Source organism: Ptiloglossa arizonensis, chromosome 13 (assembly GCF_051014685.1).
Source record: "Ptiloglossa arizonensis isolate GNS036 chromosome 13, iyPtiAriz1_principal, whole genome shotgun sequence".
Taxonomy (NCBI): domain Eukaryota; kingdom Metazoa; phylum Arthropoda; class Insecta; order Hymenoptera; family Colletidae; genus Ptiloglossa; species Ptiloglossa arizonensis.
This window is the reverse complement of record NC_135060.1, coordinates 3,056,799-3,076,125: the sequence shown is the minus strand read 5'-3', so window position 1 is coordinate 3,076,125 and position 19,327 is coordinate 3,056,799. Positions and strand designations below refer to the sequence as shown.

General features: G+C 39.2%; 2 protein-coding genes and 2 long non-coding RNA genes across 14 annotated transcripts in view; 2 read left to right on the top strand and 2 right to left on the bottom strand.

The window, feature by feature from the left end:
- LOC143153767 (CUGBP Elav-like family member 1-A) overlaps positions 1-19,327 on the bottom strand; it is a 529,867-nt gene that overhangs the window by 72,606 nt on the left and 437,934 nt on the right. The gene's annotated exons all lie outside the window — the stretch shown is intronic.
- Positions 391-5,654, top strand: LOC143153770 (uncharacterized). 3 transcript variants are annotated; one of them, XR_012993918.1, is made up of 3 exons: positions 391-850; positions 2,370-2,822; positions 3,284-5,654. It is a non-coding gene; the product is annotated as an uncharacterized LOC143153770 (long non-coding RNA). The 3 variants fall into 3 exon arrangements; XR_012993919.1 differs by having other exon boundaries at positions 3,081-3,320; XR_012993917.1 differs by lacking the exons at positions 2,370-2,822; positions 3,284-5,654 and adding an exon at positions 1,450-1,880.
- On the bottom strand, positions 3,735-5,075 carry LOC143154040 (uncharacterized). The gene is made up of 3 exons (XM_076325800.1): positions 4,943-5,075; positions 4,451-4,865; positions 3,735-4,319 (listed from the first exon to the last, which is right to left on the bottom strand). The coding sequence occupies exons 1-3, from the start codon at positions 5,073-5,075 to the stop codon at positions 4,079-4,081; spliced, it is 789 nt and encodes a 262-aa protein (XP_076181915.1). The 3' UTR covers positions 3,735-4,078.
- Positions 6,695-9,327, top strand: LOC143153772 (uncharacterized). Its single transcript, XR_012993921.1, has 2 exons — positions 6,695-7,518; positions 8,994-9,327. It is a non-coding gene; the product is annotated as an uncharacterized LOC143153772 (long non-coding RNA).

The following is a 19,327-nucleotide window of genomic DNA, read 5'->3' as shown; positions in this document are numbered from 1 at the left end:
CTTATACTTAACATATCGATTGTCAACTAACCATTGTTTAAGCAGCTTAAGAACGTTACTCGATGATTTCTATACATAGCTCTCGGAAGTTTTAAGCTTTTCGGTCTACAATCTTGAGGTAAATACTATCCAATTTAGGAACGAAAACAAAATATGATTTTAAAACCAAACCTTTTTCAGATTCCAACAACTCGTTTATATTTATTACGTTGAAAATGTACTCTGCATTCGCCTCTACTAAATCGTTCAAAACCTACAGAGAAAAATGCATTGTAACGTATCATCGATACGGTCAAAATTTAACAAAAAAGGATCCGTGTACGTTAAAAGTAGTCGTTTCTTCGACCAAGAATTCTAATTATCGTGTTTACCCAAAGCTTTCGGGCGATTGATAAATCGGGTGTCGATTTTAATCGAATATTGAATCTCTGTATCGGTTCCAGCGACAATATCCCCGTTCGATTCGCGTTGCGTATTACATAAATCATAAACACCATAAACGGATCCTGGTAATGCAATAATCAGTTCCAGGATGGCGTCCCGGACCCTATTGGATCGTCGAACGAAAGCACGAATCCCGATTGGCAGGTGAAGTGACATCTATAATTGCCACAGTCGGGACACCTTTATTTTATTAATAGTGATGGCTCAGACTGTACACGCAACGTGGCCATGTATATTTATGCAGATACGTATTTATTCATTCTATTCAACGGTGCTCGAACTGCTCCTGACTATTCATACCAGTCACAGTCTTCGACGTGTACGTGCCACCTTGCTTATATGCACGTCTGTGTGCATTCTGACCAATCGATTTATGGATTTCTTTGACCGATACGTCTGTGCAAAGGTAAGCCACAAACGAGCCGGATCGCGATAGCTATCCATGTCGGAATAATCTTTCTGTCGATACCTTAAGCGGGAAAGGAATCACTCGTCCCTTCCTGAGTTAGGTATACGATATTAGTCTGCACGATTCAGACCGTTTTCACTGTTTCGCTTCACAATACACCGACGAGAGAATAAGAAAATTGAATTGGATCAAAACTAACCACGATATAGGAAGAGGGTAAACGGTGTATTTGTTGATTAGAAATCAATCTCTCGTGGGAATAATAGTATCTATGTATGCAATTTATCAGCTCAATGTTTCAATGATTGTGCTCGGATCCGTTTCATAACGACATAGTAAAACACAATAATTGTAAATTGAACGTAACACGGTGAGAATAGTTCCAAAGAAGATGAAAACTTTACCGCGGTATAGTTTTGTATATTAATAATATATGTACAGTGGTGTTAATTTATGATGAATAGAACTACAGAATTGATTGAAAACACAAACCTCGTCAAGTGTAACTATAGATTTAGGGTGGAAGAAACACCTTGAAACGTTGTGGAATTTTAATAGTGGTTATTTTACGCTCTGTTTCTTTGTGTTCGTTTCAGTCTTGCTTTTTCACTGTTGTACAGTGTGCACGGCGCGCAAAAGAAAAGTTTACTACAGTGTGGACATAACTACGTTAGTTGCCTTCTGACATCCAATTGGCCGATTACTCGTCATTAATCCCTTTCTACCGATCGAAAAGAACGTTTCGACTTTCGTTGCGTCTCCGATGACACGGACGAGTTTTTTTTTTTCTTTTGTCTGGTGCCCGTATATAGCACGTGTACGTAGAATTTACTGTAACAAAGTGAACGCCAAAGAAAGTTTGCGCGACGTTCACAGAACCGTGAGCGATGAAGAGAAATCAAGATTTATACCGATGAATTTTTCGATTAGTTGTACGTTTTCATAGACAAGGTCTATAATTACCGCTTAACTGTATTTACTGTATGTAATAGCCATGTATTTACACAGAATATAATACTTTAACGAGCCTTTTAGAACATCATTAACTCTCTGTTACGCCATGTTGATTCCTTAAGGCGTTGGTACGTTTAATTCACAGTATCAAGTCGAGAAGTACCATCTTCGTTCGTACAAGCTACGAACATTTACACATTTTGTATTACAGTAACGCACAAAGTAGATATTACACTAATAGAGAAACTTGGAGTACTGATCTCTGATTGGGAGATTTCGTGGGTACCGTATAAAAAAGATGACGTTAAATTTGTCAGCAGATGTGATGCAAGTTAATAAACAATAAATAAAAATTCAGATGGTAAAAGAAAATTTTTTTTAATTGTTTAGCGATCTCGAATCATTTGCTAGATTATTTTTTAAAGTTTCCAAGGTTAGAGGAAACACTTATCACGGGAGTAAAATAATTAAGTCGTTCGTAAACCATCGTGACTTTTGTTTCCTGTATATTTTTAAGCAAGGTTTTACATTGTACTGTACTGACATTTTATTTCCTTTCCAGGAACGAAGATAGATAATTTATAAAACGTACATACATATATGCAGCACCGCTCATAATTATTCGAACGATAGAGAAATCTGATTTCAACCCGATCGAATAATTGTTCTGTAAATTAACAACTTTACTCTTTCGAGTTGGATGTGTTTTTCGATACACTCGTAACGCAAAAATATAAAATGGAGCGACATCTATTTAAAGTTTACTCAAAGATTTTTAATTGGGACACATGTGTTCATTTCTATTAGTAGGAATTTTGGAACGTACCCACTACTCATTAAAAGCACCATTTATATTGTTACTCCGAACGTATTTGTCTCAATGCACACATTGTACCAACGGGATACGTTTGTTACAAATATTGGGCTTAGATTTCTTCAAAATCGTAAAACGATGGCGTATCTTTACGACGTGAAAATAACATTTCGACCATTTTCTTCGCTCAAATTATTATCTGTAAGTATATTATTATTTGCAATTTAAGGTACAAAATTTGTAACGTCAACTAGCAAAAATTAACGGACAGATTTCGCATTAAAACTATAAATAATTATGAACAATATCGTATATGTGAACATCTCGTGTTTTTTATTCGTTAGAGATATGTCTTCATAATGGTTCATATTTAATGTTTCGTGCTATGTTTGTTTTCATTTTCAATGTCAATATTATATCTTGAATTATTCGTCGCTTACTAGGTTCACTATGTTACAGACGCTGTTGCTGCAAATAATATAATGAAATTCATTTGCTACAAAACTTGAAATACGTCCATTTGGCTTGCTGCAATGCTGAGTAGTGACTAAAGAATTTGTCTCTTTGCATAAACATCTAGAACTAATATTGCTCCAAAATTCTACTCTTCTGTTAATCAACTCTCCTACTTCTTATTAATAGTTCTTCTCGTTTTATTATAGATACAACAGAATCGGTAGAATCACTGGTAAAAGATCACTCGGTTTTTACAGCACAATAAACGGTAAAGTGATACGAATTCCACGCGGGACACAGTGACCTACCATGTTTATCGAAAGTTTAAACTTGTTTCGAGGCAAGTATGTTTCCCTTTTTGGTATTCTATTAAAATGGGATTTGGTCGTTAAGGAGAAATTTGTTAAAAACTGGCATTACTTTGGTCCATTCGTTTACTTCGCGGTGTTACGTACATTTACGGACTTATCGACCCTTTACGTTGCATTGATCGTCGAATTACGTTAAGTAAGATTTTAATTGCAAGTATTACAGTACCTGGGATGGAATAAGGTACATTTTGCGGCTGCGGTGCCCAGTAAGCCTGACTGATCGCAGGATAATGACTCTTTGATCCGAAGCTGGGCCCGGTGTACTGTTTCCGACTCTTCATCGCCATCGTCGCTGATCACAACACGTGCACCGTGCGCGGGAAATTTGAACCGGCTGGCGGTCGGCAGCCTCGTTATCGATTCTCGTTATTAGACGCGACGCCAAGATTAAACGGAAATGAAACTTCACAACAATCACTGTAAAAGCATTCCCCGACGATTGTAAATCGGACGGTCGAGAGTAAACGGAACCGTTCTACTTTCAGTCCCTACACTTTCTCCACATTTTGAGAAAAACCAAATACAATATCAACGAACCCGAATCACACAAGATCGTAACCGATCGGACGATAACCGATACGAAAGATGTTCGCACGGAGTGAGAAAAAAAAGAAACCGCACGAATCTCGGTTACGATTGTCGCGCACAATGTTGCACGTTCAGTCTCCGATTTAACGATTTATTCCTCGCAAAAGAACTGGGTCTTACGTAATCGCGTCGACAATGCTTATGCAATGCCCGCGTAGAACAATCGCGACAACAACAATAGCCGATGGCAACTGCAGCGAGGTTTGTTTCTGACAGCGGCAACGTATCGACCTGTCCGGTCGCCCCAATCGGCTGTGGAAATAAGACGGCCGGTCTCTGCGAACTGAAACAACGTTTTTTCCATCGATTCCGCGACGAGTCAACGTTCCGATCGATCGAACATTTTCCGAATGTTACCGCCCGGATTTGACGCCGGTCGATCGCGCGCGGCTCGATCTAGAAACAAATACATACGTCGGAATGATCGTTGCGGAGTGACTGCCGGTGCGAAGATACCGTGACTCGAGCACTCGAAAATAGATGCCGTACGCTGTTCCAGGAACTTTTGGCCACCGTGCCCGTGAACAATAACGATAAGGCGTGCAACGTGAAAACAACGATCCCCCGGTGCACCGCACAATGTATCCACGTATCTTGGTAAAACTCGTCGCCACTGATCGGGGTGATATCGATCGACCGATTGAACCGCACACCGTCACGAGGGCACGTACTTCGGCCGAGCGCGATCGTCCAAGTACCTGCGCACGCGCGCCGTTCACGTTGTTCACAGTCGTGCTCCAATCGTGTCGTACGTCGCACGGCAAACACGCGACCGTTGTCTCTACCGGTCGCCGTGAACGAACGGTAGGACTCAGTTCGTCGCTCGACACTCAACAAGTGAGAGAACCGGCGTTCGCCTCAAGCTTCCACCGCCACTCGTCACTTCGTGCTTCTTCGTGCACTCACGAGTCTCCCTCCCCACCCCTCGGCCACCTCCCGTCTCGCCCACACCGCCCCCTCTTCTGTTTTCGTTCGAGCCTGCTCTCTCTGCCTTCTTCCTACCTTCGTTTCTTCTCCTTTCGCTCTTTTCTCCTTCCATCCGCTACCGCACCGCCTCCACCGACCCCCGTCGTGCATCAAACGTCGTTCAATTTCCGCTTATGAGTTTCGCGTGCGCATATAAGTCTGTCGTTTCTTTCTTCGCTTCCTCCACCCTCGTACGATACGATCTCTCGAGGGCCAATGAATTTCCTTCGAGCGCGCTTCCACGCTTTCGACGATTTCGGTCGTGCGCGGAGTCACTTCGGTGGTTTATGCACGAGGCGACTGTTGCATCGAAAACTTCTTCTTTTCCTTCCTTTTGAGGTCATTTGCACTCACGGATGGTCGAACGTACAGTCGCTCGTGAAAGTATTTCGACGAGACACGTGTACGTGGACGAGTATATTTTTAGTTACAGCTTCAACGATTTTAACGTTCGGAGCGCGCACTTGAATTATCATTGTGTAACGGCCGTATTATTACGAAACGCAAAGGTACACGTATTTCACCAATCTGCGACCATTTTTCGAATATTTTTGTAAATCAATAACCGCGGGAGCAACCGACCGCTATTGTAACTGCGAGACTTTGCAAGAGAGGCGTGCAACCGGTGAGTAATAAAGATCGAGTGCTAGTTCGTGTTCAGAATTCATTTTACCTATCCGCGAACACGTGACAATCGCTGTCAGCCTTCTTGACACAGAATTACGATAGAACCATCGCTATTCGATCTAATAGGAAGACACGACGGCGCAGGAGTATGAATATCAATAGAGGAAATGAAAATACAAGTATAATGCATGTACATAAAGAGTATGTGTAAAGAAAACGATTTCGTATGCAGTAGGAGAATATTAAACGAGTCTCGTTCGGATGGAAGTTATACCGTGGATAATTCTTCCCTAACGAATATTTTTATTCCAATCCTCTTTGTTAATGTTACATTAAAACAGAACCACTTGAAATTTGGAAATCTTTCATTTTACGTTTCGTATACTCCGCGTGTATGTCGAAATAGTGGAACAGGGTTTCCAACTACTGCAACGTATCGCATAAAATCCGCTCTTTAATTAATTTTGCCTTGGTGTTTTAGTTCGTTAACTCGTTGAAACGTGTAATTATTCCGAAGACCAAGTTTACGAGTACTTCTGTTCGAATGTTTCGATTTTTAATGTCCAAATATGTGTGCCGACTCATTGTTCCTTCCGTAATGTGCAAATTACCAACTACCTTTGCATTCGTTAATTGTTTAAGAACACGTTGCAACGAAATCCGCGCTGTACTTCATTTTCGCTCTCGAACGAAAGTTACTAGCTTTTACCACAAATTTTGAGAAAAGTAAGAAATTTGCGTTCGCCGTTGAACATTATTCGCATCGTGTTCCTCTCGTACTGTCGGTTGATTAAAATTTCTTAATATTCCTTCTCGCTGCACGACCATTACACTTACGGTTATTAAGTGTCCCCCGAATCGTTCCTACACATACTTGGGATTACAGTGTATCATTTATGATAGCAGGAATGATTAATGTACTTGACCGTAGTTTTTCTTTTACCATTCGTATGTAGAGTTTGTCACCTAACCGCATTAAAAAACCGGAAGACCGATAAAAAAGGTCACTGAACCGGCTAACGTTTCCATCGTCACTTTTTATTGCGTTTGTCTATTTTTTTGTACGACATATTGGATCGTTTAATGTCAAATAGCGTTGAAAACTCCATTGGTAAGAGTATCCCCAATGGAAGCCCCGAAAAATGGCATTTTCGTTCGAAATATTTCTCTCTTTCGTTTCGTATATTTTAGTTGCGTACTGTGTCGTAAAACTTTTATCACCCATCTTTCCGTACATTTCAACGTATATATTTGTCACGATCTTTTGTTCATCCGTCTCACGATTTTCCGATTCTTTGTTTCTCGTATCTTGTACTCGCAAACACAACATACTAATCTATAGGCAACGATAAACTTCTGATGTAAATATTGGTCGTTCCGAGTGTATTCGTTCAGAGTAACAACGGTATACAAGTTTTTGCAACGTGTCGTCGGTTTCATTATTGTGGTTTCTTGGAAAGGAATGTGTATCGTACCGGTAGATCGGATCAGAAAATTCCTCAGAATCTAAAGGACGTAGCCAACGTTGATCCACTAATTTTCATTAATATTTATCTTTCCGTCGTGCGACAAATAGAACTTCGTTCGATTTAAAAAAATTTGAAACCATTGAAATTGATTGAAAATTGTCGAAAGAAATGTTAAATCGAATGTTCAAGTTAATAGTAAAGTCGATATAAACGTAGGTATATTTACCGAATACACGATACGGGATCTAAAGGTAAACAAACATCAGATAAGTCGAGTGGGCGGTGATGTAGCGGTCGAAAGAGTGGAATCACGCATGCGTGACAGCGGCCGTCAAGTATTTAGTCAAGACGCGAGCGTATCATTCGTGGAAAACGACGCGACTGATTGCGGCCAACGGATGATCGCACGACCGCCCAGATGTAAGCAAACACGTGACTAGCTCGAACCGTCGGGCCTGAAACATCACGGAATAAGCTTGCTCGCTCCTTCTGCGAAGAACCAAGCAACGAGTACTCCACGACAATTGAGATGGCTAGAATTTTTATTTACGTAACCTTTCGAACGAGAGAAGTGTTCGATAAAAATTAGAATCTAGTCTATTCTATTTCTTCGCGTTGAACGAATAAAAGTTTGCCAGCGAATGTAAAGAAGGTGTTCGGTAAAAATTAGAATCTATTTCTTCACGTTGAACGAATCAAAGTTTGCGAGCAAATAATTGTAAGAAAGAATTGTAAGAAATAATTCTTGTTGCCTGAATTATTTTTTGTTTTCACTAGCAACTCGTACTTTACGTAACAGAATGTACCTCGGTGTTAATAGGGCAAATGAATAATTTATTCCTCGGAATAAATGTTGAATACGATAATTGGAAGACTTGTCAAGTATTATGTACGTATGTGCTAATAACGCTAAAAGATTTGTACACTTGTGCGCGAGTGACGCAATTCTGTGTAATAGTAAAAGAAGATAAAAATATATCTGGGATTACGCGTGTACACGTTTACGTATTAAACTTTTACTTCGAGCAAAGTAATTGTACGTTAACTTGCTAGAAGAGAGTAGTTACGTCCCTTCGATGTTCGTGTAACGGGAGAACACTATTCGGTAACATCGAGTAAAATTTAGGGTAAATGAAACACGTAATCGTACGGCTAAAGTGGAAAATATTTTTCGGTTAGGAATTTATCGAAACGTTTCGTATGTTTCGGTCACTGCGATATCACCGATAGCGATCACCGGGTAAACATTCGGTTTATTATTCTGCTCGTTTTAGAGTTATAGATAAAGCGTTAGGGTCGATCCACACAGTTCGTTAGCGGTTCGTACGGCGGTACTTTTGAAAAATATTTCCTCGAACGAATAACGCGGAAGAAGTTTAATTTTGAAACGTATGACTTTTGGAATCGGATTCACTGATGATGATCGAAAGAAAGTTTGTAATTGTGCGTTACAGGAGATGTTTCAAACGCTTTGTAACCCGGCGAAGTACTCGTGTTTCTCTTGAAAAACTCTAACTGATAACATCGACAAGGTTTGTTATCCATTGTGTGCCACGTTACTCGTCGAATTGGATGAATCAGCGTAACGTGCATTCATGATCTCGCTCGTGAACTCCTCGTTTCCATTGAACCAGATTTCGGTACGAGAATAAAACGCTTGAGGAAAAATAGAACTCCCATGGCGCAATAATGCGTTTATTCCGTCTCCTCGATTTTAATTTACACGGTCTTGTTATTTGAACTTCGAAACACGTTTCCCTTTGAACTACCAAACATGTTTCTTACGGAAAAAATTCTTACATTTTTCTCGTCGTCCACTTTACTTATCGTAGCTGTCACACTAAACCTATTACCGGGGTATAATTTCAGACACCATTGGACTTTCTGTTTGGCAGGGCATTCGAAAGATCAAGGGAGATTTCTGTTCGAAGTGGTACAAGGAATACCTGAACGAGCTCAACATTCGTCACAAATCAGCCAGTAGCAACCATAACATCGAGGAAGAGACTTGTCATCCTCAAGGAGGAATAACACTGCTTATGACAATATCTACCGAACTGTTACTATTTAAAAGACACAGTGTGTTAAGAAATGTCGATCAATTAATGCTACTTCTAATAGAACATGGAAAATAATGGTCGTGCATTTTAGAAGAATATATGTTGAAATAATTTAGTAGAATATTTGTCGAAATAATTTGGTAGAATATTTGTCGATCGGATGATTTTATTATAATTTCATTATAAATAAGACGAGCTGTAACACGTAACACGTCTCAAACATTCTCAACACATTTCATTAAACAGCGACTACTTTCTTCGAGGTTACCTAAGATTCTGCAAAGTTTCCCTTTCTATGAACAAAACTGCACTGCACGGTCTTTTATATTATTTTTTTTAAGAGTCGCCTCTGCTGTTTGGTCCATTTCCAACAGTCCTGACCTAACGCGAGCCCCACTCTCTCTCAAAACAGACACATCTCTCTACATGCATACATATTTCCATTTCGTTGCATCTTACTATTTCTGTTCCGGTTTCCAAGGCATTCTTTACAAACAGAAATCTTTCAGCAAAAATGATTCCTTTAAAAAGGAATACCACCTTTCCCTAATGCTTCTTGAGAAAAATTGTTGATCTTCTGTTGCAAAATTTGCATCTCTTTCTTAAAAAGAACTTATCGTTCCTGGAGAAATCAGTGTTTTAACAAATTCGTACGTGAATTTATACAGCAGCAACGACATTCGTCTGGTTCCAATTATGTTCAATTGAGACCATTAAATTCGGTAGCTTATATTTTTTATGTATGTATATTAATATTTTTTTGAAGAAAATTTCCTATAGTATTGTACAAAGTATGTTCTTTTAATACAGTTTCGAAACGTTTGTATTATAACTATTGGCATATTTCTGGTGCAAAATTTGGTGTTTCCCCTTAATAGAATCGATAAAAAATAATTAAGAATACCATGTCGTCGAAATTACATTCGAACTACAGGATACAGTGCATTCTATCTGCATTTATAACGGTAGGAACATAAAATTTAATGTACCTGTCTTGTCTTCGTTCTGCCATAAACCCAACTCGAAACCTTGAGTTCTCTATGCTTAAAAAAACATCGATCAGCTATCGCGAAGTCCTAGGTTTACGAAGAATGTTAATTGCAACGTGAGTACGATCACGAAGTGACGGTTTATCGTACGATAAATCGTACGATTCGTTTGATACGATCGACTGTTTAAACGATACGTACCGTGTGTCAGGTTGCCGTACGATAAGACGTATAAAAACTTGTCGCACGTCGCTGTCACAAAACGACTACGTTGTACGACAGGTTGTTACACATGTGGTTAAAATGGTCGTACGACAAGTCGGTGCGATTGCTGTTGCAATTCGTCGTACGATTAATCGTATAAGTTGATACGTACGGATCACTGTACGTACGCCCACTATGAGGTTCGATTCACAAGACTTTGTGTAAATAAAATACGTCATCGAGAGAGAATACTATTGATCCGCTTCGTCACTGGACAAGATTAAATCGTAAATTTGAAACGTCAGCGGATGGAATCACGAATACGATTCAACGAACGGTTAACAAATCTATGACGAGATTCCCACAGAAAAGTTGTCATAAATGTTAAAGTCTGTAAAAGAACGTCTAATGTTTCGTGCGAATAATAATTCGTATAAATTTGATGGTATTTGTATTTCTTCCAGGTATTGTACTTGGTTGTTACAGCCCTGTTCTAGTCACGTGGCTTTGTTTACAGTAAGTCCTTCGAGTTGAACGAACCGTAGAGCTATCGCGGAATAGTGAACAAAGATCTCTCGTACTCCAGAAGCCTTTTTATCTTTCGTACTCCTCAGTCTCCGTGAGCTAGTCGAGTAAAAGGAAGCATTCATTCGATTCAAACGTCTCTTTGTACATAAACATGTATACGTGTACTCGACATCCAGCTTATCGACTATACAGGTAAGTTTCATTAATCAGAAGTAGATACATATACCAATCCAGATCGCGGTATCGGCGTTAATAACCGATAGATTCAGTCTCGTAATCGTGATGTTGCAGCAATGTTTCCAATGTCTCGTACTCGTTGAAGTGTTTCAGATAGTCGTAAAACGCTCAATTGGTAGGGTGAAATTCTTGTTACATAATTGGTAAAATGAGGTCAATTTAATCTCCAATCGAAATAATAGGTGGAATATACACTTTGTGGTAACCGAATACGTAACTCTAGTTACGTTTATGTAGCGACGGATTATGCATTCGAGGAGTTTGAGGCGCAAATAAAATTTAAGGGCGTTAACTGTCGTTGCATAATACTTGAATCTAAACGAACACACGAGGCACGAATTTCGATGTAAACTTTTTACTTCTGTAGCAAGAGAAATAGAAAATATAATGTGTATATGTTTATTTAATTGATCGATATCTTTCCAAGGAAGATTTTTACCTCTCGAAGCAGCAAATTTATCAATAATATTTTCGTAATGTAATTGTCGGGTAACTTCATTTTCAATAAACGTTATTGATGAATTATTCACGTAACTTTGACCAATGATATTTTTTAATTAATTTCGTGCAAATAAAACCTTTATACGAGCTAAAGTAAAGCTTTAAAATAATGTAATTACTTCTTTTGTTGGTTTGGGAGCCCCTGGGCATATAGGGCCTCAGGCGTACGCCTCCATCGCTTGCACGATAATCCGCCACCGTGTTTATGGTGGATTAACTTGTTGAAAAATATAAACTGCAAAAGCAGTGCAGAAAATTACGAAGAAACAAGAATTTCAACTTGATGTTTCATCGTAAACGCAAGTCTTTTTTCGAGTTTATTCAAAGCACAATTGTACAATTGTAATAGAGTACGCAATTTTTTAAGTGGGTAGTTGTTATAACCGAGAGATAGATTTAATCGTTGTGCATTCACGTCGCTGAATTTCGTCTTTCACGTATCTGTGTAAAAAGTTTTGGAAAATAATCTGAAATAATTTCAAAGTACGAGTATTGTAAGGTACAAAGATAAACATTGAAAGAATAAAAAAAAAATTCGACGCACGAGAAAACGTTTACTAATTTCATTCGTGTGTTCGAAATGTATCTTTGTAAATATAACTCATCCTTGTTATGTTAGGTGAAAATGAGTAATTCTATTTGACAATGCTAATTGAGTTAATACGATACAATTCAACGTTGATAAACGATTATTGATACTTGCAACGTACGTGGCACTATCCAAGCATGGTGAATATATATCTACACGGAGCTAGAAATATAATTGCGCTTGTTTACGAGGAAGGTTCTGTGCCAACAGACACTAAACTGATGAGTCAGGAGCATCGCTGATTATCAACTGGTTGTAGACATTTATTTAGGCCAAGAGTCTCTTTGTGACAATGAACGCGTCCAACATCGAGCCCAAGAATATTCTGTTTTGCAAAATTCTAGCCTTCGGTGTACTTCAAAATGTGATTCAGTGTTTCTCCAAACCCTAAGATAAATTCCCATAGAAATTTTTACGTAGATTCACGAAACACGACACTGCATTTGAAGCAAGTTTCTTTTCCAAAAAGAAATATTATCGGTTCATTTTTCAAGATGAATTTTACCATTCACAGCTATACTTCGTTACGTATGAAGTTACTGACTCGTAACTAACACAAAGAAGAATTCTAGTCCACGATAACTTGATCTTGAAATGACTTTGAAACTTGTACATACTTCCCTTTTAACTATTAACAGAAATTGAAGATACATTACAAGTCAATATCTAGTCATATACACTTTGCGATAAACAACTGTAAATAAATGGACCTATCTGATCGTGTCTCAGTTAGTTTGGTCATTGATTCCAATGGGTTATTCTAGCATCGATACAGAAATGAAAATTGACTAAACATTAATATAACATCGATGCATGTAATGAACAGTGATTTCTCTATTTATTGTTCACGTAGTCAACGAGGCCAGCGAAACGCACTCGACATTCGACGCGTTAAATATACGCAAACAAGCTTGGCTGTATTTCCACGCCAGTGTGTCTCACAATCAGTTTTATACGAAAACATCGATAAATCGATCACTGTTCCTCTTTTTAGTTCCCTCCCCCGGACAGCAGTTACTTTCCAAATGAATTCTCTTCGATGAAATATTCCCCGCTGGAGCGCGATGCATGCAGCTGTTCGGTAAATTGACGTTCATTAACAAATTATTGCGCTGTGAAAAGCTGTCGTCGCGGTAAGTCCCGATGGCAAAAAATGAAACAAAATTTTATTAAAAATCTGTTTTCGAATATTCCGCGGTAAAACCTGGCAGAGATTGTACGTGTACTGTGTACGCGTACAGATGAAACATGCATCGTAACGGAGGCTTTTACAGAATAACAGCAAAATACAAACACAAACAGCGGGCAACGCACAGTCAGTTATCCGAGCGCTAGCTCCGTCCGCCATTGTATTTCTTAAGAATTATCCGTTGCGTTAATTCGTACTTGAAAAACTACACGATCGATCGACTCGACCAATATTCAACGTATTCTCTGCGAGTAAAAGTTAAATCTTAGCAACACGAACAGGCTGCTACGGAACTGTGTGCACCAACCTAATGGTTGGTACGATTCCTAAAAAGAAACAGAGAAGTTTCGGTAAACACGGCTTCGCGAGCTGATCGGTTTTCAGATATTCAGCTTTCTAACTTGCAAGTCAAAGCTCTTTGTATGTACGGATACACAATACCGAATGACTGATATATCCACGAATTTAGCATGGATACGTTTACTTCGTTGGCAACTTGGAGATTCACTTCGAGTAAGTTTGGTAAGATTGGGAAAATGGAAGATCGATTTATGAATAATTAACGGAACTAACGAGCAGGTAACGTTAGTCTTTGTACTTCACTGTACGCGGTGCAACACTTGTCAATTTGGTGTTGAAGTTTGACACCTTGAGACATTTGTACGGAAAATGATACGTACAAGCAACGGTTGATTATTTTTACCATTTCTTAAAGGACACCGTGAGAAATAAAAGATATTCGTGTATCTCAGAAATTATTTTCCTAGCATTAGACTAACCACTAGGTTAACGGTTAGGCAATTAAGGAGAAGATTACGTTACTGTACACGAATGAAGCATCTAATAATACGGCAGTGAGTATTCATCACAAAACAATTACTAAATAATTGCATTCAACACAGACGGACCTTAATTGTTACAGAATTAATGTCTGTCTGTGTCGTACGAACCAGCAATAAACTAAGTGGTTCTATACGTTTCACAGGTAGTGTGCGTCTTCTTCTGTGCGTGCTTTTAACGGAAAGGACGTTGACAACAATTCGTCGGTTGTAAACGCTGGAGAAAGTACGTAACGTTCGTTAAATAAAACTCCTTTCAGCCCAATTGATCAGAAATGACTCGATGCATCACCGATGCACGTCTGGCTCTGTCTCTGCGTACCCAATTCAAACGTCCACGCAACGTTCCAATAGGCGTGCTTATTGCTGGTACCGTGTGTTTACGAGGATGTCGACAACAATTGATTCATAATCTAGGTTATAAACGCTGAGCGAAGTATATAATGTCGGTATAAAACGATCGATAAATAAAACTACTTTCGACAACGATTTACCAGAAATTACCTCGGAGATATCACCAACGGGCGTTTGGCTCTGTCCCTACGTACCCAATTCAAATGTCCACACAACGAGCGTTCCACTAACCGAGCTTACGTTAGTACCGTGTGTTTACGAGAACGTCGACAACAATTTGTCGATAATCTAGGTTATAAACGCTAGGTCAAGTACGTAACGCAAGTACGAAACGACCGATAAATAAAACTACTTTCCACACGATTCACCAGAAATTACCTCGAGACGTCACCGATGGACGTTTGGCTCTGTCTCTAGATACCCAATTCAAATGTCCATAGAACGAGCGTTCCGTTAACCGAGCTTATTGTCGGTATCGTGTGTTTACAGAGCCATCTGTTCTACATTTTAACAACGTGCAACGAGGTTAAAGGAGTCGGAATCGGGTATACGCGATGTTGACGACTATGGTCGATTCATGGAGGGCACGGAGGTCATCGTTACCATCGAAGTTTCATGGATATTTGTGGCCTGTCTCTCTCGAACGACGCCGACGATGCATTATTTATACACGAGCACACGTATCGCATACATCGTCATCATCGGAGCGACGCATTATCGATGAGGCTCCACGCATCGACGCGCCTTTGCGAGTTGCCCGCAATGTCTCAGCCACCGGATAACGTCGATATATAAATTTTTATCTGAATTTCCGACGACGACTCCCCCCTACACCCCTCCCTACCTTCCTTCCCTGTATTTACGAATCGCGTGTCACGTAGATTGAATAAATTCGATCGCTTCGCGGCTCGCGACCGGATTTATCGAACACAGAGCGCGTTTCGCATGATCCTTTCGCCTTCGTGTGTACACTGGCTCGCGCTCGATATCAATTGCATTTTTCGACGATATTGGCAAAGTATTTTTTAATTAAAAATAAAACCATCGGTCGCTCCCCGAATCGGGCGTAAAACGCTCAAGTCGAAGCAACTGCAGTGTTCGTTCGTTGAGAGTTTTTCATCTACACGCTGAGAGCTCGTGTCTCTCACCGAAAACGTTTCCAATTCGCTTCTGCATCGGCGAAGTTGAGAGCGAGATGAATACGAAAACGAGTCGGAGGAACTGAAAATTAACGAGGGACATCGATACTTTGCAACGTGTGTGCAAAGTGAACGTAAAATACTTTGAAACGAATCTACTTTTAAGGAAAAGTAGACGCGTACAAAAAACTGCATTATTACTTTTTTTACGTGTTACATAAACACGGAGAACAATTGTATCAACAATGCCCGACTTTGTCAAGTGTTTATAACTAAATGTGATGCTTCAAATTTTCGTCTACACGTTTTATTAAGTAAAAGTTACTTAGTAATAACAAAGACATCGAAGAGGTACGATTTGGTACGAATTCTTCGTTGATATTTCATCGAGATGTTTCGCGAGATGCACTTAGCAGTAGTGGGGATAACTCTGTGACAACCTGAGAGACGGTACCGTATGTCGTCGTTCTTTACGTCGAAAGGAGTAACAATATAGATAAAGCGTTCTACCAGTTATTGTAGAAATATTCCACCAGTTATCGTAGAAATATTCTACCAGCTATTGTAGAAATATTCTACTTGGACATTAGAATTTATGAATAACAATAGGCACTGTGTACACACAGAGTGGTGGTTGCAATTGGCAGTCGCGCGGGCAGCGCATACGAAATGCATGTATTCCAGCACTGATTATCGACGTTCAGACGTGGACCACCGATAAGCAATGACTCAAGCATAGGTGCACGTAGAAGAGAGACAACGAGTATAGGAGCGTTACATTATTCATGACGCATTTTGCTTTCTAAGGAGGATCTTTTCAGGCTACTTCTTACCATTGAAATAACACGGTATTTCTTGAGTAGAAACGGTAATAACCTTTTAGGTAGATATTATCAAGCGTTGCGCCCGACGCTTAGAAATTTTTGACGCGGACCATTCCTGGGAATAAATTCATTTCAAAGTGTATACACACAAAGTATATATACGAAACGAGACAGAGAAACTGAAAATGAAACGAACGTGAAATATTTTGAAACGAATCTACTTTTAAGGTAACGTAGACGCGTAAAAAAAAACTACATTATTACTTTTTTTAAGTATTTATACCGCGCGTAAAACTAAATGCGATGCTTCAAATTTTCGTAGTATGTATATACAAAGTATATGTTGTTCGTTTTATTCAATAGTAGATTTTTCATGCCCCTTCGTTATTCCGCCAATGGTCGTTAACTTCTTCACGCATCATCGAGAAGAATCGTTTCGAATCGGATGTTGCATCGTTCTGAACAGCTCGCGCGACTTCTTAACGCGTCTCGTCTCTTTGGTGAAAGTTCCACGGTCGTCTTTATTTGCCTTATGCGCGGAATACGGAAGCGTGGACCGAAATTACTCGCTGCCCGCGAAGCAAAGGACGTACAAAGTGACACAAAAAGATTCATTTGTTAGCGGTTTAAAACTGTACGGGAACTTGCGTTTTAAATAGTTCGATAAGTAACGCAACAGGTATCTACCGGGGGTAAGAAGGAGAGAACCGATGCAGAATCTGCGAAAGAAAGACAGAGACCTGGAACACTTATTAAAAGAGTGTAGAGAGACAAGAGAGATAAAAAAAAAAAAGCAGAGGTCGTTTGTGTTCCGTTCAGCGAAAGGAATACGCGAAGAAACGGATGAAGTAATTAACAACCGGAAACAAAAGGAATGTTAAACAGTTTACGTAATTTAGATGGAAAGAAAAATTTTAACAGGATACGTAATAGAATACAAAGGTTCTCCAAAGACAGAAAGGCAAACAGAATAAACATATTACGATAATTGTTATTTATACGAATTGGTATTTATAGATTGCGTTTTGAATCGAACGAATCGCTCAAAGTTTTCAAGCAAAAACCTGGTGCCTAGTGCAACTCGTGCACTGTAAGATTTTATATACTACGTTGGTCACGCTCTCGCAGAGTACAGATCTGATTACTTACGAGCGGACGATTACAAAGCGTGCAACTAGAAAAAGAGTCACTTCAAAAAGAATAACGTACAAAAGTTTGCAACAATGTTACGAATGTATCGAGTTACGACTGCTTTACTATTCTGAAAAACTAGATTGCCAAGTTTGTGGAAAAAGAAATATAATGATAAAAGCATCTTCCGTTTCGTGAGCCGTTTAAAAGGATTTCAACTTCGATGAACGAAATTCAGCTCGGATGATTTGCAAAGGAGATATACAAGACGCTGTTAGGCACCGTGTATCACGTAGAAAAACATGGTCGACGAAAGATTTGTAACCTTGGTGCAGTCTTCGACTCGATGAATTTGTTTCGTGTCTTCGTCGCGTCTTTCGACTAATTGCCGTAATTAACGGGGCACGGTCGAGTGATTCGATTCGATCGCTTAATGCGCTCGGTCTTCTCGTCTGGCCATTGTGTATTCGTCGGGAATTCCAACTCGTGTTTGCACTATAGTAAACTGATCTGTCCGCGGGTGCTATGTCACCTCAATTTCGTACGTTATCTCCTCCCTTTGACCGAGTTTTCTCTTATTAAATCTTGCTTATATTGTTGCACGACAGAATTCCTGGACGAAACTCGCGGATCTCGTGCCAACTGTTACAGTAATTTTCACCCGGTCCACCTTTGAATGTTATTTAGAAACTGAAGTCACCCCTCGTTAACTCTATCGAAGCAGTATCGTATCGTCGATCAAACGAGAGAAGAGTCTCATTACCGTAGAACAAGGTTACATTTTGTCTAAACGTGTAATAATATTCGTCGCGTCTTGATTCATGCGTTAACAATATTTTCTGTTTTATAGTGCGTTCGGGTATCGTTGCGGTACGAGTAACTTGGAACAAACTCAGTTTCAGGTTAATGGGTACGTAATATTGCGATATTGTGAAACGTAAACTCGCCAGACCACTATTTCAAAGTTTGTGAAATAGTGATCCAAGGCACTCGGTTTAAGAAACCAATTGCAACTGTCTTGCGCTTTACTCTAAAACTGTGGTTTACACATTTTTTTTCGAAGGGCATCTCTTAAAAAAAAAAGAAAAGAAAGGAAAAACAGAAACTGTATTCATAGAGGGAGACTAATTTCAATAATTTACATATGTTTAGATTGAACAGTTTTTTTTTCACGCTTCTTACTGGACTGTAACGCCGCATTATAAGATTCGACTTTGGAAAATATTGCTCTAAAGCGTTTAAAGTCTTAGTTTTTAAAAAACAGTATATATAGTATATTCATAAATTTCTGGTACAAAATATACAGATGCAAGATTCACCTTACTAAAGGACATTTACATCGAAATGTAGAATTTAATTCATGGTCGATCGAAAGAAGTTTTATCTTTATTTTTTTTTCTTTGTGAGAAGTTGAGAATTAACAAGGGAAATTCAATCGTGTGCATCGCAATTAGTAGTGCTTTATGTAATTTTTTACTCGTTCAAAGTACACTAATTTACATATACGTAATATGTGTATTTAGATACTGACAGACCATAATTGATGGCAGGTGTTCAAACGATTGCATTAATTATTACCAACCTAATTTGTTACACTATCTAGACAGCCGCACACATATCAGTAATAATATATCAAAGAAGAAAC

Excerpts from the sequence above, each read along its gene's own strand:
- LOC143154040 (XM_076325800.1), bottom strand. The coding sequence starts at position 5,075 with ATGGAAGGAGAAAAGAGCGAAAGGAGAAGAAACGAAGGTAGGAAGAAG. Across the intron at positions 4,866-4,942 it reads AGGGGTGGGGAGGGAGACTC|TGTCGAGCGACGAACTGAGT; the intron begins GTGAGTGCACGA and ends TCACTTGTTGAG. Across the intron at positions 4,320-4,450 it reads TCCGCAACGATCATTCCGAC|TTCGCAGAGACCGGCCGTCT; the intron begins GTATGTATTTGT and ends ACGTTGTTTCAG.